At 36.7% G+C, this 25,000-nt stretch overlaps 2 protein-coding genes across 20 annotated transcripts in view; one reads left to right on the top strand and one right to left on the bottom strand.

Annotated features, from left to right (window-relative positions):
• LOC113818239 (guanine nucleotide exchange protein SMCR8) overlaps positions 1–5,665 on the top strand; it is a 41,780-nt gene extending 36,115 nt beyond the window's left edge. For 17 of the 18 annotated variants that reach the window (XM_070144714.1, XM_070144715.1, XM_070144722.1 and 14 more), the window contains 3 exons: positions 193–379; positions 1,058–1,166; positions 1,852–5,665. In XM_070144714.1, coding sequence (XP_070000815.1) covers positions 193–379; positions 1,058–1,166; positions 1,852–2,154 — 599 coding nt within the window. In that variant the 3' untranslated portion in view covers positions 2,155–5,665. Of the gene's footprint in view, positions 1–192; positions 380–1,057; positions 1,301–1,851 lie in introns of all 18 variants that reach the window. The other variant, XR_011399893.1, reaches the window with a different exon arrangement.
• A 9,709-nt stretch (positions 5,666–15,374) lies between these two features.
• LOC113818240 (uncharacterized) overlaps positions 15,375–25,000 on the bottom strand; it is a 10,639-nt gene continuing 1,013 nt past the window's right edge. The window contains exons 3-14 of one of the 2 annotated variants that reach the window (XM_070144707.1): positions 24,895–24,991; positions 24,077–24,251; positions 23,225–23,312; positions 23,003–23,090; positions 22,556–22,712; positions 21,769–21,856; positions 21,312–21,399; positions 20,971–21,118; positions 20,629–20,713; positions 20,374–20,461; positions 19,585–19,696; positions 15,375–19,293 (exon numbers count right to left, since the gene is read on the bottom strand). In XM_070144707.1, coding sequence (XP_070000808.1) covers positions 16,940–19,293; positions 19,585–19,696; positions 20,374–20,461; positions 20,629–20,713; positions 20,971–21,118; positions 21,312–21,399; positions 21,769–21,856; positions 22,556–22,712; positions 23,003–23,090; positions 23,225–23,312; positions 24,077–24,251; positions 24,895–24,991 — 3,568 coding nt within the window. In that variant the 3' untranslated portion in view covers positions 15,375–16,939. The remainder of the gene's footprint in view (positions 19,294–19,584; positions 19,697–20,373; positions 20,462–20,628; positions 20,714–20,970; positions 21,119–21,311; positions 21,400–21,768; positions 21,857–22,555; positions 22,713–23,002; positions 23,091–23,224; positions 23,313–24,076; positions 24,252–24,894; positions 24,992–25,000) is intronic. The other variant, XM_070144708.1, reaches the window with a different exon arrangement.

The following is a 25,000-nucleotide window of genomic DNA, read 5'->3' as shown; positions in this document are numbered from 1 at the left end:
CAAAAAAGATAGGAAAGGGATAATGTTTATTACTCTTGGTTATTCTAAAGTTAATCTGATTCTGAGACATGTAACATCTAAACACAGATGCACCCAGTTTTGTTGCAAAAATGTATATGTGGCTCCCATCTGAATTATTAATTTTTATTCTCTAGATGTCTTTATATTTGTTTGTGCTTTTTCTTTTATCAGCTTGTCGTCTTTCTGGACTAGTACAGCAGTTTTGTGGAGTGTCACACTGTCTCATTCACTCACTGCTGTCTGGACGACCTGTTGTCCTTGCTGCAGCTGACCAGTATCGCTCTTTGGTAATGCTGTATGTACGGGCACTATCTACTTTACTTCCACGCTCACCACGGCAAAAACTGCCCATGTTAAGGTATTAGCATTTTGTTTTTGATGGAACTGGTCAAACATAGCATGTATTTGGAAAATACACCACATTTCTTAAAATTGCACAAGTTCTTGTCAATACCTCCATTGTTCTTGTACTGCTACGAACAGCATTCCATATCTTTCATGATAGTGTTTAGTAGAGGCATCCTAAGATCCACTTGATTCCTTTGTTTCATAATTAAGTATTATTCATGTGACATAACCACTTAAGTAGTCCCTTCACTTTACAGTATGATATGTGAAAGGAATATGTTGTAAATCTCACTATATATCTTTCTGTCTTTCTATCCTTCAGCATATCTATTTGTTTGTTGTCTGTGATCAAAGTTCATAGTGGTAGATAAAGATAAGGTATAAATGCGAATAAGTAACTTCATTAACCAGATGTTGCAATAGACACATGTAGATTTTGTATCCTTATCAGAATTACATGAGGATATGACATTGAAATGTGTCTGTTACATAATGTCCATCTATTTATTACTTAATCTTTCTGTGTCTCTCTGGTTATTCATCTGTCTGGCTAATTATCTGTCTATTATCTATTTGTTTATCTAACTTTTTATTTGTTTATCTACCCATCTATCTGTTTACCAGTAAGTCTAACTGTTTATATATCTGTCTTTCCATCTTTCTCTTTTATTTTCTATTTATTTTTCAGGTGGCACACTGGCACCATCACGAGTTTTCATATTCAGCATTACCGTGTGGTAGGGCTGTGTATCCCAGAGAGACTTCATGTTCAGGATCTCATGTCTAATTCTACTCTGGTGAGGAATGTGTAGATGGCAAGCATGAGCAAGAGATGGGCAGTTTAGATTGCTTTGATCTTGCTACATTCATAATGTACATATCATCAGGTAGTTTAATACCTTTTATGATCCTGTTTTACTGCAGATTTTAAGTAAGTGAAATTTATTGAAAGAAAGGAAGAAAAGCTGTTTTAGTTACTTTATAAGACTGATTAAATGATCATAGTTCATCTTGCTTTGTAACATAAGATATATTTTGATCTGCTGTATGTTTGTGCATTTGGATAGGAAGCTCTTTTTGTACCTAGCCTTATTTTATATATGGTATGGTGAAAAAAAAATTCTTTTGTTAAATCTGTGTATGCTGAAAAGAATTTGACCTGATTGTGGTAAGAATACTAGTAGCAATAGAATATTTACAATCCTAAGTAGCTCATATTAGGAAATGAGATGACTGGTCTCCTTTATATACATGAATGATATTGATTATAATCAGAAAAAATATGTTATTTACTAATGGTAATCTTTCTGCACTTTGTATAGGGTAAGAAGAATAGCTACATAAACTTGTACAAGTTATTAAAAGGAATTTTTTGTATAAAAAAAATCAACAGTTTGTATTCAGATTAGGCCTGATTACTTATAGATTTAAGCCATTTGTAAAATGACTGAAATGAATGCAATCATTCTCTTTACTTTGCAGAATCAAGTCACCGTCTTGAATATTGAAACTGGCCACATATCAGGGGTAGCATACAGTGGAACTCTGGTACGAGGAGTGGAACAATATGGCCGCAGACTATTTCACTCCAACTCAGCACTTCAGGCAGCTTTACAAGCAATTCTGGTTACTTTGGGCTTAAAGATATATTTGTTATACCATCTTCTTGAGACTACTGATCGTAGTGCCAATGATATACTGAAGGGAATAGGAATAGCCAAAGGAGACTGGGACATTATAAAATATTTGACTGGCTTAATACAGTCACAACTAAAAAATGCATAAATTTGTCCTGATGGCAAATTAGTACTTAATTTGATGATAAAATTATATACACAAATGAAGAATACTTCCATTAACATGTTAAAGTATTTTAGGTAATATTGTGATGATAATTTCTTTACACGGATGTAATTGTACATACACTTATGGATGTGTTCATTGTTTATTGGTTTATATATTTGATAAAAAAATATGACTAATGGTTAAACAAATTTATGTATTTAAGTGTGATGTTTTTTTCTGATGTGATGTGATGTGACTATTGATAAGCATATTTAGTGTATTTATTTATAGGGAAGGTCAATAGAAATTGTCAAACATTCAGTATTGTACTTCATATAGTGCTGGTATTGTTATAGCCAAAGTTAAAATGTGATAATCCTCTTTCAGTATTTTTTAAGTAGAACATAGATCATCATTCCAAAATGTTATTTTGTATCTTTTTGTATAAATTCAATTATATTATCCAAATATATTCTTTGTATTGTTTCTAAATAATACTTTTCCACAGTTTGGTAAATTGGTTTTCTATTTTGTGCTTGAAAAAAATATGGATTCAAAATTGTATAGAAATATTATCACTGAATGTTTCTTACTAATTTTTGAGTTTAGAAATGCCTTTTTCTTTCTTTTTATCCCATTTTAAGATAATATTGGAATTATTTCACCCGTTTCATCCTTTCTTGAATAACTTGTTATATGAAGTTGACACCAGTTTCAGGGCAGTGCCTACCTCTCTAAATAAAAGCCTGATGTATGTATGATACCTCTGTGATTTTTAGAAATAGTTTAGAACCTATTGACTTTAACCATTGACTTGGGAATAAAGGGCAAGCCAGTCTTAGTATTTGAAGAAAGATTATTGAAGGTGGGTCTTATGTAGAAGAAATGCCTACTTTGATGACTTTGATGTGTAATTCAAAATAAAATGGGGGTAAAGTTTGCAATGAAACTTCATATAATTAATGGTGAAAGCTCTCTTATTCAAATATAACATATCAGAGTTTTCCAGTCCTTCATTCAGAAAATGAGAAAAAGATAGAAAAGGTACATATTATGTATACAGAATATTTTCTATATGGAAATTAAATGTTTAGAAAAAAAAACATATAAGGCATAGGACTAATAGATAGAAGACTACAATATTTAATGTTTTTAAACTGTATTTTACATGACAGCAAAAAGATAAAAAATAAACAAGAAATTGCTCAAAATATCTATTTACTGTTGGGCTTTAAGGCTGATGAGTAATACACTATTACACTTTACCACTGTGGCTCAGTGTTTGCACCCTCATCTTCAGTTGTGCTGTTAGAGCAAATTTCCCCATACTGCCCTTGGTATCAGGAAAGGTATCTACTGAGGCAAGAATGACACTGTTTCATTAAAAGCCCTCAAAGGTATGGGATTCTGACTGTAAACCAGGGATAAGCTGTTCCAGATGTAATTGTAAGAATATCATATCCCATGCAAGTCATAATGAATGAGGACAGGAAAATACTTTGAGGAATATTTCATGTGGAAGGAAAGTTCTGAGGTGTGTGATATCTTGCACTTACAGTATTTATGTTTGTCTTGTCAAATCCCATGTCATTTTGCAAAATTGAACACATAGCCACTTGCAGTCTGTGATACATATATTTTCTATTACTATGAATATGATTATGAGAAATTTAGTGATTAATTAGGCAAAATCATTTTCCAGATATTGCACCAGATAGTCAATGACTAAGGTGTTTTCACTTTTGGATATTAGGATATTAGTATTAATGCTGTATGATGAGTTTAATTTTACCTTAACCCAGTTAGTGTTATCTGTAAAATGCTATTATCTCATACCTAAAACTAATGTTCATGGTAGGTAAATCCATGTTTTCCTTTTCATCCCTCTTATTGAAGGCATCAGTTCCAATAAAAACAAAAATTGTCATAGAAGTAATCAAATGACCCAAGATAATTTTCCTATGCGGGGAATTTCTTTGCAGTAAGGGCTGCATGACATAGATAGGAGCATATAATCACTTTTGTTTCAATAATCATGTGTTGAAATAATGTCTTGGTAATCCTGCATATATTTTTTTATATGCATTTCAATAACAACCTCGCTGGTTCATTATTTGCAACATTTTCAAATTAGATTCCCTTGGCAAATTATTAACTGGAATCTGGGAGTACAAAATCATTTTGGAGCAAGAATCTTGTTCAAATGTAAAGTTGAGGTAAAAATCACAATAAATGTGAAACAGGAATTGGTCCAATACTACAGAGATTTCCTGATCAATTTTGAGGTTTATGTACTCAGCTTGTAATGTAATGTATCTTGTAAAGGAGAAATCCAAATCCAAAATAGTTTCTTGCAAAATAAGTTGTAATAAATTTTAGTCTAAAGCACACTTGTTACAAAATAGCAGTTATCCTTTGCTTTTGTAATTTCAAGGATCAAAAATAAAATACAGTATTGAATTAAAACATGCAATAGTATTGATGTGTCTTGTGATCAAGTTGGTTTTCAAAGTTTTTGGAAACATCAAATTGATAAGTTTTAAAGTGCAGAATAACCCTTTTACCAGTATTAAAGAGGAACATTATAGTGAGGTGGTACTTTGTTTAAAGTTCCTTTAAAAGGCAATATTCAATTCATCATCAGTGTTGTACATAACTCATCCTAAGAAATTTTTCAAAAGTTGGTATACAGTGAACCCTCGCTATAACGCGGTTCACTTTTTGCGTTCTCGCTGCTTCACGGATTTGCTTTGTGCATTGTGTTCTGCATTCTGATTGGCTAAACAGTCTCTCCGCTTCTTCTCTACCTGTGTGTCAATAACGTTATGGTTTAATATGTACATGTACGTATAACAGCTTGCCAAATTCAAGTTTGCAAATTTTCTCTTAAAACCCATGAAGCCTTCAGTTCGTATTGATGATTAAAATTATTATTTTACAGTACAATAGTTATTTGTAAAAAAACGTTTATACAGTACTTTTATTTGTTAAACAAATGCTTGGGCCTGTAAAAAGGTTTTGTTCTTTGGTTTCAATGTATTGTAGAGTATTTCATTGTATAATAATTTGAAAAAAAAAATAAAGGTTACTACTTCATGGATTTCGCCTATCACGGGTTCTTTTTGGAACGTAACCCCCGCGAAAAACGAGGGTTCACTGTATTACATTCAGCAATGATTCCCAATCAAAGTTTATTTCCATAAATACTGCCTGGTATAGGATGTCCTAGTGATAATATATATATATATATATATATATATATATATATATATATATATATATATATATATATGAGGAAAACATTTCTAGCCTTAGGATAATACAATCAAATGACAAATCAAAATTGTTAGGATGTTATACATATGATGTAATCCATTATAATTCTGCATTAAGTTTTGGACAAAGCTGAAATATGTAATCATGTGTAACTCATTTGTGTGCACTTTTGGAAAGCTTGGGAGCCCCCCCCCCCAAATGAAAATGTGTGAATTAATAAACATTTATAAAACTTGCTTGTAGTATTCTTTTCTAGTAAGTGTTGATTATAGTCTACATTATGTACATATATCCATATTAAGTCTATGGAGAATGTTGCATTCTTGGAAACCTGGTATTTTTTATATATGAAGGGAATGTGTTTTTCACTTGATGGATGGTAATATATCTATAACAGTTACATTACTACACCAGTATATGCCATTTTGCTTGTTTTAAATGAATTTTGCAAAGTATCATGTTTGGTTATTACATCTGCCAAGGAGTTTATGTTTTTGGTCATGTTTGTTTGTTTATTCATTGATTAGCAGGATAACTCATAGGTTATGAACAGACTTTCATTAAATTTTTACCAGAGGTGAATATTCTAGCACAGATTCCAATAAACTTTGGTGTGTGATCCAGAGCCAGGAATTTTTTAAATGATTACCAAAGCAATAGGGGTAATGATTATTATTATGAGTACCCTTATCATCACCAAGGAGATTATGTTTACAGCAGTCACCAGTGTACTCGAAAAAAATGATTTCAATGTAATTCTTTGTGAATATTTTTATTGCATCAGTGGTCCAATTGTATTGGCTGAGGTATGCGCTCCCTTGAGTGCTTATAGTATTTAGTATATAAATGTTATTTATGGTGTATTTTGCATAGGTTTTATTTCCTCTGGGTCCTATACAGGCCATCTTTTGGTTTGGCATTGTCTAATAAGGAAGTTGGTAAATACTTTATTGCTGCCTGGTTGACAGGTACAGATATGACATTTCCAGTGAACTTAAAGTATATTAATTGTGTTTACAGTCATAAAGGGGTCAATTACTCATCCTCTCTATCTCAACCAATATTTCTAGATATTTAGAAATATTCTTTATTTTTCATTTCTATTAGTAATGTTCTTAAATTAAAATAATCATATTATTTACAAAACAAAGTTACAGTGTACATTCTATGTTCCTGATGGCAATGGGTTAAAGGTCCCATTTTAACTTCAGTCAAAAAAGGCATTACTAAATGTCATCAATAGTTTGCAAATTAGATATCATATTTTGTAGTTGATATGCATTAAAATACCATAGCCAGTATATCTTCCCTGTGTACACACAGCCAACAGTCAACCAGGCAGGTATATTTCTATACATAAAATGTATTGTGATTTTAATTGAACATGTAATTTTGAAGAGGATATGACACGGAAATGCATTAAATACACCCGCATTGTTAAATTATTGCATATCATTCATAGATTTTCTACATTTGCCAAATTCATAAAAAAAAATTCTCTGCTCTTCCTCCCAAAACAATGGTATGAAATCTAAAATTACTTAGGAACTGTTGCCACACTTTCATTTAAGTTGTTTGGTTTTGTGTGTTTTTGTCATGATGAAATATGTATGGGGTAGAACAGGAGCCATATGCACTGTATTCATATCAACTTCTAATTTCTCCCCAGGTCTTTGTCCTGAAGCACATATATACAATATTATTTACTTGACATATTGGTACTTGTACAGGACAAGAGCCTGCTAGTCTTAGTCTTGCTTCATGGAAGTACACCATCAACTCCATTCTGTGCCTTCAAAACTAATCTTGATGCCCTTTGCAACAATGGATAGTCACACTATGAGACCAGTTTAGGGCCTGCATGTTACGATCATGCCCATCAGATCATTTCCTCTAAGACAACACTAAAAGAGTCCCATGTTACAATCTATGAAGTCATGGCTTGGGCAAATTGCTGAGATTTGTTTATGATGAGCTAGAAATGAGCTGCTTGTCAATAGGGACTCATGGAGTATTGGGTGAATGTGGCAATGCACCATAGATTAATCAATATCTTATTTCTGTAGTTTCCCAACCATAAAATCTTCTGGAAGAGTATATGTCTAGTATTAGCTGTCCTCAGGAAAATCACAGAATGGAAAATTTGTAATCACAGCAAGTAATACTCATGTATCATAGTAGCTTATAGCAATGTACTGAAGAATAACATATCCCACTAAAGATGCAATGCTAAAATATTCAGCATTTAAATCAAGGGAAACAGAGGACTTCTCATTCTACCAAAGAAGAGAAGAGAAAAGAGTACAAAAGTTAAGAAATGACAAAGTGAAGTGTAGTGTGGAGGCCAAAAAAGAAGAGAGGCGGAGAAAAATCTGAATGAAAAAAAAAAAAAAAAAAAAAAAAAAAAAAAAAAAAAAACATACAATATTCAAATAGATTTAATTTATTTTACTGTTTCAGAAACTTCCTGGAAATTTTACAAGAGCCTGTTATCTAGGTAATAATTTTTTAGAATCATTAAATTTTTCTGAATCACTGAGTATTGCTGGGCCTTAAGTAAGGCCTGCATAGTTTATTTCTTTTAAATCTCACTGAATTGAAATAAAAATCTTAGTTTTGAACCAATATATTAATGTATGGTTAATGGTTTTAAAACAAACTAAATGTGCAAAACATCAAAGGTCATATACCACTGTAAGGTGTAGGAAGGGAATTGGGGAAGGGGTGTAGGGGAACGAGTAGGAAGAGGAAGGATGTTGACCAATACTTTAAGTGTAGTTGTAATGGGAGCAGAGATATTGATGGGTGGATGAGGGATAGTTATGTTATTTTGGGTCATGATTAGACAAGTTTTGAAAACTTCTGGAAGGGGGTTGGTTGGGGAAGTCTGAAAAACAAAGGTTTTCTTTAAAGCAAGAAAAGAGATTTCAGATGTCTAAGGGCAGAGGAAGAGGTAGAGGTAGAAGATGGGGTGGAACATTTAGATTATCTTATGTGATAGGTAGACCAAGGAGGAGGAGGGGTCAGCAGTGGAAAAGTAGAGATTGGAATGTCTGGATTTTGAATGGCAAAGGAATTTGACTGTGAGAGGGAGAGGGGTTAGAACTGGGAACATAAGGAATAGGACAAAGAGATACTGAAAGAGATGCAGAAACATCTTGGGGAGAAGGGGAAGGAGCAGAGCAAAGGACAGTTTGGATTAAGTAGTATTAGAAAAACCTCATCTGCGAGCTTCCTTCCTAGCCTTGTGTAAAGTGCTACCTCAGACTCAAACTTGTGGGTGAGGCAGCTCCTATAAAATACATAATGGAAGCGACCACAATTGGCATGCACATGATTACGTAAGGCAGTTTGAACGATCATGGCCAGGTTGGTCATATAGAGGGCTGTGAAGCAACACTGCTTAGCATGGTGGCCAAAACAACATTTCTGACATTGACAGGGGATGGGTTAGTATGACTGGACAGAACAGGACTCTCCACCAATATAAGCTTCTTGGGATGGTCATGTCTATAGAAGGTAATTTTGGCAATATTGGTGTAGGACTTTCAGTGGTGTCTGGGGTCATTAGTGTAGCACTCTACTGATACTACTTTGAGGTAGGCAAGTAGGTCATTTTCACAGTCTGACCAATCCTTGTCATAGACAGGGCAATCAGCTGGGGAGATAGAAACAGATCCAGTACAAAGTTTATGGGAGGAGTGAGGCTGGGCTGGAATAGTTCTGTGAGTTCAGTTAGGGTAGATAATGCATGAGCTTGAGACTCGGATATATCTGTGATATGGCATGAATACTCGGAAAGGCTGCAGAAGGAAACTTTGCCTACTTGTTTTTGGACTGTTGGAACAGGAAGGTATTGTCAAAGTAAGAGGCTCTAGGGAGGAATCACAAATAATCAATCCCACTTGGCTAAGCTATAAAGAATGCTTCAAAGATTTGTATAGGTGGATGTAGAAGGATGAGGGCAGGAGGGAGAGTGGTGTTGAGTGAGGTTGTGCTATGGGGAGGTTGACAATAAGGATACAGAGAATGGTTAATGGTTAATGGTTAAGATAAATGTGCTAGACATCTAAGGTCATATAGCACTATAGGAAAGTATAGTAAAGAGGGATGTCAGGTGACAGTTGTTATGTGTCAACTATCTAGAATAGTGTTGAGAGGTTGAGGATGAGGGAAAAGATTATGGTGGTTTAGGTAAGGGAGTTAGATCAAGTGAAGGATATTTATGTGTCTGAGGAAGGAGAACAGGTTGTCGAGGCAGAAGCAATGGGATGGGATGGGGAGAAGTAGACTGAAATCACTGTGATCCAGCGGCGAAGAAAGATGCGAATAGCTGTGCACGGGACAGAAGTTTGTATGGGAGGTATGACATAAGGTGTTTTATGATGGATAAGTATAGACGAGACATAAAGGGAGTGTGGGGAAGAGATAAAATGGTAATTAGGAATTGGAATAGGAGGGTGTGTGAGGAAAGTCTCTTGGAGGCAGATAATAGATGGATTATAAGAAGCAAGGATATGACGTAGGTCTGATCTATGAGAGCGGAAACCGCGAATATTCCAATGTAGGAGAGCTATATCCTAGTTGATTTATGAATGATAACACATTTACGTGTTGGGGAATTTGAAGGGGAAGGAGCTAGGGGGTGTAAGGGTGGGATATTAGGAGGTAGGGAGTCTGGAGAAGGGCATTGTTGTGCCATGAGTGATTCTCGTGTGTATCCTGGAGGGAGTGCAAAGGATAGAGGGGATGGAGGGAGGGAGAATGTGCCTATAGTTGAGGTTGAAGGGGGTGGGTTGTGTTGGGAGGGAGTAGATGTGTGGGGAGTGTTAGTGTTAGGAGGATGAATATCAGAAGGATGGATAGTTGGAGTTGAAGGGGATGTGTTGTCTTGGGAGGGATTAGGAGGAAAGGGTGTAGGGGTGCTGTGAGTAAGAGGGGGATGCATATCAGGAGGATGGGTATTGGGAGGATGGATATCAGTGGTGGTTGGGATTGAGGGGGTTAGGTTGTGTTGGGAGGGAGTAGGAGGAAGGGGTGTAGGGGGAATATTAGTAGGAGGGTTATGAATATCGGCAACCACTTCAAGTGTGGAAGGAGCATGAGTTATGGGATTTTGTGTCTCAAGCATATAGCTTTGAATGTCATCCATTGTTTCTGCAGTGGAGTTTGTTGGAGAGTTTTGTGAGAAGGTAATTGTTTCTGCAATGGAATTGGTTGGAGAGTTTTGTGGAATAAAGGTTTTCTTATGAGGGGGGGAAGAGGAGACTGGTGTCTCAGGAACAAAGGTATAGGTAGGTGGAGGTGATTGTGCTGTAGGGGAAGAAGGGTTAGAACGTTTAGTCTGTCTACTGCGGATAGTGCGGGGAGGGAGAGGGGTTGGTGTTGGGGCTGTAGTTGAGATAGGAGCTGTGGTTGAGATTGGGGTGTCTGGGTTTAGAGTGGCAAAGGAATTGGTCTGAGGGATGTAGAATGTAGAAGTGGAAATGGGGACATTTTTGGGTGGAGGGGGAAGGGCTGAGCGGACGATGTTGCTAGAATATGGAGTATGAGAGAAACCTTGTCGACGTGCTTCCTGTCTGGCTTCACGTAAAGTGAGACCATTTTTGTATCTGAGAGTTGCTACCTCAGATTCAAATTTGTAAGTGGGACAGCCTCTATAAAATACATTATGGGGGCCGCCGCAGTTAGCACATGTTCGTGTTTGTGCTGAGCAGTTTGATCGATTATGACCAGGTTGGGCACATATGGGGCATCGGTCTGTGGAACGGCAATGTTTGGCAGGATGTCCAAAGCGCCAACAGTTTTGACATTGACGTGGAGGGGGTTGGTATGGTCGAACAGGGAGGGATTGTCCACCAATGTAGATACGTAAGGGAAGGTCATGAGTACAGAAGGTAATTTTGGCAATATTGGTTGGATTCTTTCGTTGACCTTTAGGAGGAATGGTGTAGCAATGTACTGATTTCACGTCTTGGTCTTTGAGGCATCCTAATAAGTCTTCTCCACAGTCTGACCAATCTTTGGTATCGACTGGGCAGTTTGCTGGGGAGAGAGAGACAGTTCCGGTACAAGTATTAAGGGTTGGATGAGGTTCTGCAGGAATGGGGTTGCCAGAATGATCAGTTAAATTTGACAGTGCTATAGATTCAGTTTCTGATCTGACTGTTACCAGACGGGAGCGATCGCGTCTGGTATAGAAAGGGACTCTACCTACTTGTTTTTGGAGGCATTGTTGAAAGAGAAGAGTGTTGCCTGAGTAAGGAGCTGTAGCAGGGATCACGAAAAATCGGTCCCATTTAGCTGGGCTAAACAGAGTATTTAAGATATCTGTAGGGTTGGCGGTGGTGGATAGTCGGGGACGTGTGGAAGAGGGAGTATTACGGAATGATGGAGAATAAGGTTGCAAGGTAGTAATAAGGGAGGATTGGTTGTTTGATGAAGGTTGCAGGGGTGGAGTTGAATTTGAGGAAGTTGGGTGGGTAGGAATGTCTTCTGGAGATTGATTCTCTGCTTGGGTGGGTAATGCACTAGTAGGCATTGAGGAGTGGGCAGTAGTTTCAGTGTTCGGAGCCGTGGTCAAAGGAGAGCCTGGGTTGGGGCTATTTGATAAAGGGGCTAGCCTCATAGCCTCTAATAAAGGGATTACATTCTCATTACTGGTCATGGGGAACCTGGATTATGTAAATAGGCCTATTCGGTCCACCTCCTTTCGCTACTGAAGGTAAGGGCTAGATTAGTCAGGAGTACCATGCCCATAGTTCCCGCAGGCCGTTCAGGACTGGCACTAGGTCAGCCTTTCATCCTCTCAGCACGGCTCTCACACCTTAGGAAGTAGATAGCAGAAGGGGATGGAGAAGAAACGGAAACAAAGGCTGGAGAAAAAAAAAGACCATGCAAAATTAGTTGAGTCGAGGGCTGAGGCCCTAGGCAGGGGAGATCCCTGTATTGGGTCTCAGTCTTCGTCTCCTAAGCCCCCCCACGACAACAACGGGCAAGGGATTGGGGGGGAGGATACAGAGAAGTAATAAGGGAGGAGGGTGTTGTAAATGAAGAAGACTGGAGTGAAGTATGTTGAGAGACAGGAAGGAATGTTTTCTGAAGATTGAATAATGATCTGGGTAGGTGCTTTGGTGAACTGCCAGCAGATATTAAGGAGGGGGAATTAGTAGCAGTGTTCAGAGTCGTGATCAAAAGAGAGCCAGGATTCAGGGAACCAGAAAAGGACCAGCTGATAAAGGGGCAAGCCTAATAAAGGTATTTATTTATTTATTGAACATTTTCTGACGTGTCAGCATCTGAGGTCATTAGCAGCGCATACAGAATGCAGCAATTGGGCATGGGGATGAGGTCCTAAGTAAGAAGTCATACAATATTGTGATAAAGTACAGTGGCAAAATGATCAAAAATGGGTTAAAGATTAGGACAAAATATGTTAGAAGTAAAAGGTTGTAGAGTGCAATTGGTACTTAAAAGGGCAAAGAGGAAATAGCAAACTGAGTACGAAGGCCATTCAGGACTGACAAAGCGTCTTTCATCCTTTCAGCATGGCTTTTACACTTTAGGACATGGCCAGAAGAAAGGGATAAAGAAGAGAAGGAAAAGGAAAGGCGGAGAAAAGGCCATGCAAAATTAGTCTAGGTGAGGGCTGAGGTCCTAGGTAGAGGGTGATCCTCAGCATTGGGTCCCAGTCTCCGTCTCCTAGGACCCCCACGGCAACATCGGGGTGGGATTGGGAGGGTGGGGGTTAATGAAGGTGCACATTCATCATTGGCCATGATAAGCCTCGAGAATATGAGGAAAAGAAATAATATACCTCTCAGGGTCCCATGCGGAGTAAGTGCTAGAGGCCATTCAGGACTGACCCAAAGCCAGCCTTTTATTCTTTCAACACATCTTAGGAATAGGACAGAAGGGGTTGGAGAAAGGAAGGAAAAGGAAAGGGGGGCACAAAAAGATCAAGCAAAATTGGCTGAGGTGAGAGCAGATGCCCAAGATAGGGGAGATCCTCAGCCTTGGTCTTTCTCCTATGCCTCCCCCCACCCATCAGCAACAACAGATTGGGGGGTTATATTAATGAATAGACTGAAATAATTAATTACCTGAAATCAATGTGTATGATTTATATGCGAAAATAAACACAAAATGCTGAGTTGACATTAGAAACATAACATGCTTTATCCTTCTATCTGTCATGCAACAAGAAAATAAAATAGAAGAAAGAACAAAATCATGTCGGCTACATGATTTGCTATGAGGAAGAGTAATCTGAAAGAAGAAAAAAAGAAATCTCACCATGATGATTCCAAAACAAATATGAGCCTATTTTATTTTGTTTTCAATAGAAGTCTATTAGCTAATGTTAAATACAGCTATGCCTTAATGTATACTAGTAATAAAATGAAAATGGATTTTGCTTTCATTTATATTTGTTTTGTATGCTGTAGCTATGATTTCCAATATCTGACTATAATTATAAAATCTAAATGTTATTTGATGGACATGTCCAAAGACCTTCAGAAAACTTTAAAGTTCAGGATGATGTGGCCTAGATAATATATCTTAAAAGGCTTTATCAGGCTGTAAATAATTCATAGGTAAAAATCAAGGAAATATCAAAAATTTAATATTGAAATAGCAACCATCTTAACATACACAGGTTGTATTATATACATAACATACAATATAAACAAATCATAATAAGAAAATAAATTATAGTTTCAAATAACCTGTGATGCAGAATCAAAGACACCATTGCATACATGAAAATATATACGACAAAGGAAAGATAAAGTCACCACTCGTGGTTCTGTCTTTTGAAAGTGCAAGTGTTAAGTAGATTCTATTATTCTTGTTTTGAATGTCCCATGCAAAACCCCCATTCAGTGACTCTCCCATTTTCTTATGTAAATGCATATAAAGTATCTATATATTATGGAAATTATACACAGAACATGTATCATTTCACTGGCCAAGAAATGCAAACATATTTGTAATGATCAGATGTGAGACTCAGATCATCAAAACTATGCTCAAGTACTTTGCTCAGCCACTTCTAGACATACAGATTAATATGTATGACTTCAATGGAAAGTAAGGAAATAGAGGAAGCTGTGACAAAGGGCATTAAAAAGAACCTGCTACAGTATAGATGATGCAGGCAGCACTGTTGGGCATATATTTTGGTCATAAAAATAAACCCCAAATGTGAGTTTGGACTTGCCTTTGAAGTCATTTTCCTTAATGTAGTCTACTTTATTATTCAAAAATGCATACAATGAACAATGGATGGATATTCAAAATTTGCCTTTATCATCATCCAAAAACAATCAAGTGGAAAAGTAATAAACAAAACAAGATTGTAATAATCATTCCAGTTAAAATATTCAACCTTAGCTCTTTATTTTTTTAACATAATGAGGTAAGGTCACAATACAAACTGTCACTTCTACACAGTTGGAATATTATAAATAAATCACACTATTACACAACCTTTTGTACACTGGTTCAATGATCAAATGATAATCAAACTAGAAATATAATGAGAACATATGATCCCTAATTATGGCAACCTTGATTTCAAGTCAATATTAACAAAAAGACTGAATATAAGAGAGGGTAGGTGTGGGAGATGAGGACAAAGAAGATGAAAGAAGAAGGCAGGATGGGAGGAAATGGCAGGAGGGAAGGAGGGGTTGAGAGGAAGCGGGGGAGGAGAGAGATGGAGAGAGAGTGAGTGAGTAAGGGAGAGGGGAGAGGGAGAGAGAGAGAGAGAGAGAGAGAGAGAGAGAGAGAGAGAGAGAGAGAGAGAGAGAGAGAGAGAGAGAGAGAGAGAGAGAGAGAGAGAGAGAGAGAGAGAGAGAGAGAGAGAGAGAGAGAGACAGAGAGAGAGAGAGAGAGAGAGGGAGAGGGGGGGGGAGAGGGAGAGGGAGAGGGAGAGGGAGAGGGAGAGGGAGAGGGAGAGGGAGAGGGAGAGGGAGAGGGAGAGGGAGAGGGAGAGGGAGAGGGAGAGGGAGAGGGAGTTATGTCTGTATATACAATATGCATGTTTGTAAGGGTGTATGTTTAGGGTTATGTGTATGCACGTGTAGCACATGTGTTTTGATTAATTCTTTTGGTTACAAAAACTTAAAGTGTCCTATAGGAAATATTAGGCCTTCATGGCCTTCTGGACAGACAACCAATGGACAGTCCCAAAAGTTATTGCATGAATATGTGATGTATTAGTGTTTTTTGATACTTTTTCAGGCTATATACAATTCTTCTTCTTGTGTTTAATATATATTATTTTCAGTTTATGTTCATAGGAGATGGCTAAGATGAGCAATGGCTGATTAAGAAACATTAGTAATTCTCTCAACACATCCTCTCAATTTTTCCTTTTCTGAATAAAGATAACTGGAAAAAAAGAGATTACTCTCAAAGTTTATCTCCTTAAAAGGAAAAGAAAAGAAAGAAAAAACACTGCCTGCGTTCAACTTCTTGGCATTTAGTTGGCCGCAAACCAAATTTGTAGATTTCACATTCATATAAATTATAAAATACATTCTCAAAGGCATTTTTGTGTTTAATACAAGTAGGTTATGAACTGAAATCTTAACCAGTTCTCCATTTTTTAAAAGCACACTTGTTCAAGAGGTAGAATATTACAGAGACCCGACTCAATAATAACTATATAGAAGTTGCTACATACTTTACACTGGATTTAGATGTTCACATTTTGGCTTGTACATATATTGTTTATATAATTCTAATTCTCCATTGCAAGTGCATGACACCATAGTCAATTTAGCAGAGGTTTGATTTGGCATAAATCATGCTGGTATGTGGCACAGAGTACTATAATGCGCAGTAGGCTACATTCGCATCTCATATGTAAGCTATCCGTTCTTAGTAGCACTCAACCTTTTTGCGTAATCATTCACCAGTATCTCCAGATTTCCTTCTACCTGATGCCTATGCTGCATCCCCCAAAAATATGCAGGTAATTTTCCTGCTTATGAAGCTTTGTACCCTTCAATCAAACTTAGGCAATTTAATAATTTGGATGATTTACCATCTTTCCATTGCATGTATACAGCTCCTAGCTACAAAGAGGAAATTATTTGGAATTATTTGAAAAAAATAACATTAATCTTATTTTCTTTACTATATGGCCATAGGAAGTCCTTCAATATAAATTCAATTAGCTTAATAACTATACAATTAAAACAATACTAGGATACTTTTGAAGCTAATCATTACTGAAGAATATCTTCATTTTGTACTAGAGATTCTGAGGCCTGAAATAACTATAAGATTCTGATTCATTCTTATATGTGTCTACTGATTTGGCACCATAATTTATACTATCATGTGATTATGGGTGAAAACTAAACTTGTATGATTCTGTTTACTTATGCAATAAATGTAAAATGTTGAAAAGATAAGGTGCTCCTCTGAAAGACTGTAAAATAAGAACCTCCATCAGAGTATGGCTAACACATAATTTTCCTTACTAAGCCCTTAACTACATGTTGAGGTGTGATGGCCCTGGGTGATGCATGTTCATATGGTAAAGAACACCAAGACGAGACATAGCAGTATGATGGTGCATCTGCTGGTGCATGGGGTGGTGCATAGTCATTGGAGGTTGCATGTGTGCCACCTGGGGATGGTGCATCATACCCTGAGGGACACTTAATGGGTCAACCAGCACCGTCTGTTCCACCTGAGCAGGTGCTTCAGTTATCTCGGTTACTACCAAAGAATTGTCATCCTCTGTGGTAGTAATTTCTTGATATGCTCCAAGATTTCGAGCTGCCTCTGCTGCCTCATCCACAACTGGTCTCATATGTGGATGCTGCTGGTGTTGTGGAACTACACCATGATGATGTGGATGTTGCTGCTGCTGCTGCTGTTGCTGTTGCTGCTGCTGTTGTTGTTGCTGCTGCTGTTGCTGCTGCTGTTGTTGTTGCTGCTGATGTACCACCCCTGGCTGACCCATATGTGTCATCTTTTGTTCCATACCAGATCGTTTTTCCATGTGTTTCGCCAAAGGTAACCCATCAACACGTTTTTTCCGGAGATAATTTTCTGAGTAGGTCATTTCTTGTGGAATATTATGCTTACTTACCAGATGATTACGCAGCTTGCTACGGTCATAGTACTCTTTGCCACAATATGTACAAACCTCTGCCTTCCTACGGTCATTATGAGCACGTTTGATATGAGTATTAAGTTCCCCAACCCTCTTATAACACTTACCACAAATTTGACAGTAAAAGGATGGTTTTTCATGCATTTTAACTCTGTGATACCTAAGGGCATCAGAAGTAGCAAATCTTTCTCCACAGTACTGACAGTTATAAAGAAGAATGCGAAGGTGCACAACATTGATATGCCGCAATAAGTCAGTTTTGGTGGCATAACGTTCACCACATCTATCACACTGTTCTTTAAACTCAGAGTGCATTTTCACTTTGTGCATTTTAAGGGACACTTTAAGGACGGTCTTGCCACATATTTCACACTGCACCTTTGGCTTGGTGGAGGAACCACAATGTGCCTCTTGATGTTCCCTCAACTTCTTATTTGATGGCGCCATAAACCCACAGTCACTACATAAATATTCAGTTGTCTTGCGATATGTCAAACTTTTATTGTGATGTTTGCGCATGTGGAATGTTAAACCTGGAAGACTACCCAGCTTGCAGCCACACTCTCCACAAGTGAAGTCGTTTGCATTCTGGCCAGCATCATTCAAATGTTTGCTATTTATATGCATCTTGAGTTTGTACTTGAATAAGAAGGTTTCACCACATTCTTCACAAGCGTAGGTCCTATCTTTAAATGCAGTTTTGGCCCTGCCTTTCCCTTCAGTATGGGCAATCTCCTGATGATACCACAAGTCATCCTTGCGCAGAAAATGCTTGTCACACTCCCGGCAAGGATGGCTTGTCTCTGAATTGTTTGCTTTGCCTTTATTAAAGTATGTAATAACTCCATTTTCAAGTATTGTCTCCTCAACTTCAAGAGGTGTATTATCGATGACAGTGTGAACTTCCTTCTTATGAGTAATCAGATCTGTGTATTTTTTAAATTCAGAATCACATTCTGCACAGTGATATATTTTGGGCCCTTTGTAAGGTAAGATCTTTCGCTTGTTAGAAGTAGGATACTGACCACCTAAACCTCTGCCAATGAGAGTTGATCTTGCCGCTGGTCGACCTCTTCCACGGCCCCTGCCTCTTCCTCTGCCTCTACCTCGTCCTCTCCCCCTTCCTCTTGTTTTCCGTCTTTTGCGCTCATCTTCAGAATCATCATCAAAGTCTACATCACATTCTATACTTTCGAAACCATCATCCATTGGTTCCAACTTGATTTTAACTTCGGTTTCATCTGCAAGAACAGTAGCTTTGCGCTTCCTTCCCCGCTGGCTGTATGTTACTCTTTCTTCTCTCTTAATCTCCTTATCCTCTTCAGAACTACTGTCATCTGCTGGATTTCTTGCAAAACGCTGCTGCTGCTGTTGTTGCTGCTGATCAGCCTTGGCTTGAGCAATTCCACTATAATATAGTCCTTGGACCATTTCCTTTATTCTGTCATGTCTCTGGATGACAGAATCAGCTTCATTGACAAGGTTGGTACAACCTGAACACAAGCAGGTACTGGATTCCATGTTGACCATCTTTCTGCTTACTAAATGGCTGATAACTTCCAATACAGTCTTCTGAGTGTATAAAAGTCTCTGGTCATGTTCATACATGAAGAAGTCGTTGAGGATCTTACCTGTTTTCCCGCACACAAAACAAGTGTACTGTCTAGTGCGCTTTACAATTTTCTTTTGTGGGTCCTCATCCTCTTCAAGTTCATCCACTAAACCTTAAATAATTTCAAAAATTAAATACATATTCAGTTGCATATCTCTTTTTCAGAATGATAATGCATATATAATTTTTTGCAATCTTAGGACAAGGTATTATCATAATAAACATAAAAAATCAAAACTGTGACTAGCATTAGCACTGATCTTACCTACATCTATGAAATATTTTCTCTAAATATCTAACCTTTATTATCAAACTTGTTGACAACTTTATACAGATCAAAAGTTTTACATCTGTAGCGTGTAAAAAAGAAAATGAAGAATGAAAGAAAAAATACACAACCTACCTTTCTTTGTGAGGACCTGAGAGAGTGGGAGAGCACCAACCACAGCCTGCATGGTGGTGTAGAAAGGCCAAGACTGGCGGGTATATTCACTCACGTCTGGGTGACTCAAGTCCTGAAAGTGAATGACAGTTCTTCTCATAACTGTGTATCAGCAGGATAGCCATACATAACTGCAAAGTTTAAGTTTTCCTTCTATCCTCTCACTCTTTCAGTGTGTACCCAGAGGAAATACCCTTAATGTACCCACTTGCCTTATGACTTCAATGTAACCTTCCTTTCACTTCTAGCCTTGGAAGTCTAACCACTTGTCCTGATCACTCTTATACTCCTGCACTCCTATACTAAATGTATTTGAAATAAACCTTTACTTTATTGTGCCCTAAAGAAGTAATAAAGCAAAAGGCCTTTACTATACTTTTTTGTCTGAATGCTCTTCCCTTCCCTTCTTCAATAATGGCACTTCTGACTACCATATCACTTTGTGACTGAAGTAAGCTTGACACCTTCTTTTATCAAAAAATGTATACTTGACTTATATCCCAAACTAGCTTGTATCTGAAACTACAAAGTATTCTTATACTCCCAAACGCATACAAATGTTTGTGAAGGTTCAATATGAACTGCTCTTTTTGCAAATATGGCTTGCAAGCTAACATATAACATATAAAAATTTCTAACAATGCATAATGCCACTGAGATTCTGGAATATAAGGAGTTCACATAAACATACATATGACAGAAGACTAATTCAATACCAGAAAGGAACATTCTTTCTTCTTCATAACTTACAACATATTTACTCCAGAGGTAGTTCCACTTCTTGCGTGCCTGGTTGGGTGTGATTACACCTGTCAACCCAAGCTCATCAACAATGTTTCTGAAAAGCAATTTGAAGATGCTGTTAATGCTTCTTGATTTCCACTTGGTTAATGGCCATTACCATTTCATACCATACAAAGAGAGAGAAAAAAATAAGTTATGATAATATAGAAATATAATCACTATGTCAAATGTGAGCGTAAATAATATAACAAAAACACATACGCAAATACTGAGGAGACTTTTTTTGTATTGTCAGGAGGTCTAGCACCACGGAGTTGAATGAACCTTGTAGTAACCTCCTTAGTCCCTGCAAACAATGTAAGATGGCGTTACGTTAATGTTTTACAAGACAGGACTAGTACTTCAATCTACATTTCAAATATAAATAATCACTTCAGTTCATGATGTGTGCAAAGTTTGGACAATGCCTGAAAAAAAAAAAAAAAAAAAAAAAAAAAAAAAAAAAAACTATTCTTATCAACTGATATATTTTCAATCAAGAATAGGTGAGTGTATCATACTAGTCTACATACCATCACAGCAAGGAATACATCAATAACTTACAAATATTTTCGAAGTTTGTTCTGACAGTTCGATTGCTATGTAAGGCACTCTCAGGAATCTGTTGCAGGGCTTGGTGCATGTCATCATAGAAAGGCCAGGAATGAGGTGCAGGGCTAGTGCCGTCTGGTCCAGTTGTGCACGACAGCTCCTAAAGATTGTAATAAGAGGTTAAGGGCATCAGTTCATAACATATGTGTAAACTTTGTTCAGAAAAAAATAAACATCAGTTAATATGATATATTCAAAATTAGTGAATATTCACAGATAAAAACAAATAAACAAATCAAGCCAAATGTAAGCAAACAAGCCTATTTCCATCATATAATCTGTTACTTTCTTACTTTGTACTTTGCAACCAAATAGTTCCACTTCTTTCTCAACTGGTTTGGGTTCAGAATGTGTTCCAAACCAAGCTCTTCCATGATCTCTCTGTCAGAATGCAATGTTTGAATGGTTTCAAAAGAATATCAATACACTCCATCACAAAAAAACCTTTCAAATTATATTTTTATTATCTACAGATATATACATGTATACTTCAAAATCCATAAAGTTTGTTTCTTCAAACTTTTGTTTATTTGAAAATGTTCCAGTTAAATCTCTAGTAAAAATAGAGATTTAACACCTGGTATAATTAGAAATAAAAGTACTTAGAATTTTCATTCTAAAAAATAACAGCAAACAGAACAAAAGCAGAGAGAGAGAGAAAAACACCCACCATGTAATAAAATAATAATAATAAAGATAATAATAACAATAATAAAAATAAAAATGTATAAACAAATAGGGAAAACTTACGTATAAGTGTTTTGTATCCCTGTTTCAAGGAAATCGGAATGGCGAGAAACACGAAGCTCAATAAACCTCCGAGTCAATTCATTTGGCCCTGAAGAAAATATAAATTACATGAATATATAATAATGTGAGAGTATGTATCTGCACATGCATATCTGTGTATTACTTATACATAATTATTTGTAGTAACATGTCTTCCTTTTCTAAACACTATCCCTTAACCTAATTTAAACCTTCTAAAAAATAGAACAAACAAAAATCAAAACAAAAAGAAAGTTACTGAGATTACAGTATCCTTGTTAATTCAGTTCTAACACTTTCTATGCAGACCCTTTTTCATTAAGTTCATGGGTAACATTTGTGGGCAGTGGTTCTCAAGGTCCGGCTTGCTCCCCCAAGGGCCACACTTCCACAATTTTTTTTGCCTAAATTACATCTTTATAGCTCTGATTGTTGCTTAAAAATACTCCTAGGATATCTCATTTCTCAAAAAATTTAACCAAAGGAGCTCGCAGTACCTCAGAAACTGATTGCACTCATTTCGCTCACCAACCTTGCCCCCCAAGAAAAAGCTGAAATGATGCCACCTGTGGAAGATTTCTACATTTTGCTTTATATCTACATATCACCTTGGAAAACTTGATTTCCATACAATCATTTATAGTAATCATATTGTGAAATGCATCGCTAGAATCAATAATAAAACATTTCCCCAAAAGGTGAAAGACATGGGAGGCCTAGCCGTTCCTAACTAAAACCATGAAAATGAACAACCAATCAGGTAACTAACACAAGAACTCAGGTGATGCTCTTGACTTCAGTTTGTTGACATTGGCTCCTCTGAAATGCTTCATGACCTGGCCCATCTCCTTCATGAAAGCCCAGGAGCGCTCCCCACCTGCCATCTCCTCATCCTGGAAGTTTAGGCAAGATTGAGTGGACTCTTCCTGTTGAATAAATGAAGGTAAAAGCAGGGAAATGCATGATTATACTGTAGGCCTTTTTGCAGTGAAGTGAAAGAACCTCCAGCATATTCGTGTCTTTCCTTGTTCTTTTTGTTTTGTTGACAATGAGTAAGTTTATCACATATTTGTAACATGCAGCTTATGAATAAGAAGCCCTTCCAAACATAATTAGACAGGTTTAATTAATTAATGAGAGACACTATAGATTTTCAATTCATTCCAAAATGTAGTCTTAGTATTTGCATTGTACTCATATATATGTACTTCCTTACCTGATATCTCTTAACTAAATAGTTCCACTTCTTTCTTGCCATCATCACACTCACTTTGTCACCGATTCCCAACTTTTCCAGGATCTCTCTAAAAAAAGTAGCACCAAAGTAATTTTTACTGGTAAATGCACAGGTCAGAATCTACAAAATCTAATGCTATTCATAAACATACATATATATACACAATGTATGCAGACTAACAAATATTTATAAATAATTTACTGGTATACTGCATTATGGCCCTTCTGAGAGATCTCTGCGTGTTTCTCTCCTCTGATTTTGATGAACTTGCGTGTCACATCCACCGACCCTGCAACAGAACAAATATTGGTAAGACAATCAGTAAATTTACCATAAATTCAAATCTATACAAGTACATACTTTTTACACCTTCCTTCGATTTTCATTTACCTTAATTTCAAAGTAAAAAATGTGTTTTATATATTCTTCATGTATTACTTCATTTGTATATCGAAGTCACAGATGTTGTGCCAAGGGTCAATATAATGCTGATATGATTATTACCATTAAGGCAAAAATTAATAGCCATGAAACTTTCAGGCAGCTATCTTAATACTGATTAGTTGATTCTACTGCAGATAAAAATAAAATGGGCTAAGCAGCTGCTATCTGACTGTGCCATTGCCCACTAATGATTTTGCAAAAAAAAGTTGCAGTATTTATAGTATTTGTAATCTGACCTGAACATCATTTTACTTGGATTATGGCTTATGAAGGATTAAGTATGATAAGACTTGTTAGATTTGTTAGTTAAGTGCTGGTTTCACAGTACACCATACAGTAAACATTTTATCAACACTTACTCCTCTGTTCTTATCAAATAATGTTTCTGTACATTTAACACACATGATTTTATGCTCTTGACATACACACACGTAGATATGTTACAAAGTAATATACATACACATATGTTACCAAAAACACATCATAGATGAAAAAAGTATTACAAGCACATTCCAATAATGAATCAAAATATACATTTTATTAGTAAGAAGTAAATCAAATATTCATATCGAAAAACACAGCAAAACAATAAATAATATCCTCTCTTACAGGTATATTCAGGCGACTTCCTTGTCTTGGTTCCGCCATCTGGAGAGGTTGCCTTGATAGCTTCCATCACTGCATGCATGCTTGAGTAGAAGAGCCAGCCTCCATCATTCAAGTCTGGTGTGATCATGCTGGGGTTGGATGTGAACATTGGTCTTCCACTTTCACCGTATGGACCCTGAAGTATGGATGGGGAGGTCTTCACTAAGTGGTAGGTAGTTTCAATTAACAGAAAATGAATATGTCTGCCTATTTCTAATCATCACACAAACCTGACAAGAGGTCTTTAACAATTCCAAAGAGAATGCAGTCCTTCTTACCAAGATTTTCTTTTCTGATTTTCATTATCCATTTCCTAAAATTCTTAATAAACAGATTGTAGAAAGGGTGCCAAAGAAAGAAAGAATGAAAGAAAGAAAAAGTAGTGGACATGCTTTACCCATTCCTGCTCGAAACTTTAGCTTATCAATTTTATTTATATGTAGATGGCCTTACAAAATGCAAGTCACCAATGACTAGTCCTACATATCTCACCTGTTTATGCTTTTCCCTGATTTTTGGAAAGATCTTCACTATTTTTTATTGCTACTACTATCTTGAATAATCATGTTATCAGTAACAATGATAGTAAAAGTATCAATATTACTAGCATTAAAAAAAGGAGAAGAAGGACTGGAGCAATCACTTGAGGTCACATAAAGCCAACTAACTGACTAATATTTCAAATTTTACAAGGCATGATCAATAACTGCTGGGTGACAGAATAAAAACGTTGGAAATATTTTCATAAATGCCAATTACCAAGTGAACATACACATTACCTTAAATTCCAGATATCTCCGTACCAGCTGAGTCCACTTTTTGCGGGCTTGTGCTGGCGTTATTTCCTCAGACATTCCAAGCTCCTCTAAAATCTCACTGAAATAT

Source organism: Penaeus vannamei, chromosome 32, assembly GCF_042767895.1.
Source record: "Penaeus vannamei isolate JL-2024 chromosome 32, ASM4276789v1, whole genome shotgun sequence".
In the NCBI taxonomy this organism is placed as follows: Eukaryota; Metazoa; Arthropoda; class Malacostraca; order Decapoda; family Penaeidae; genus Penaeus; species Penaeus vannamei.
Note: the sequence above shows the minus strand (reverse complement) of the source record. Positions and strands in the feature narration are given on the sequence as shown.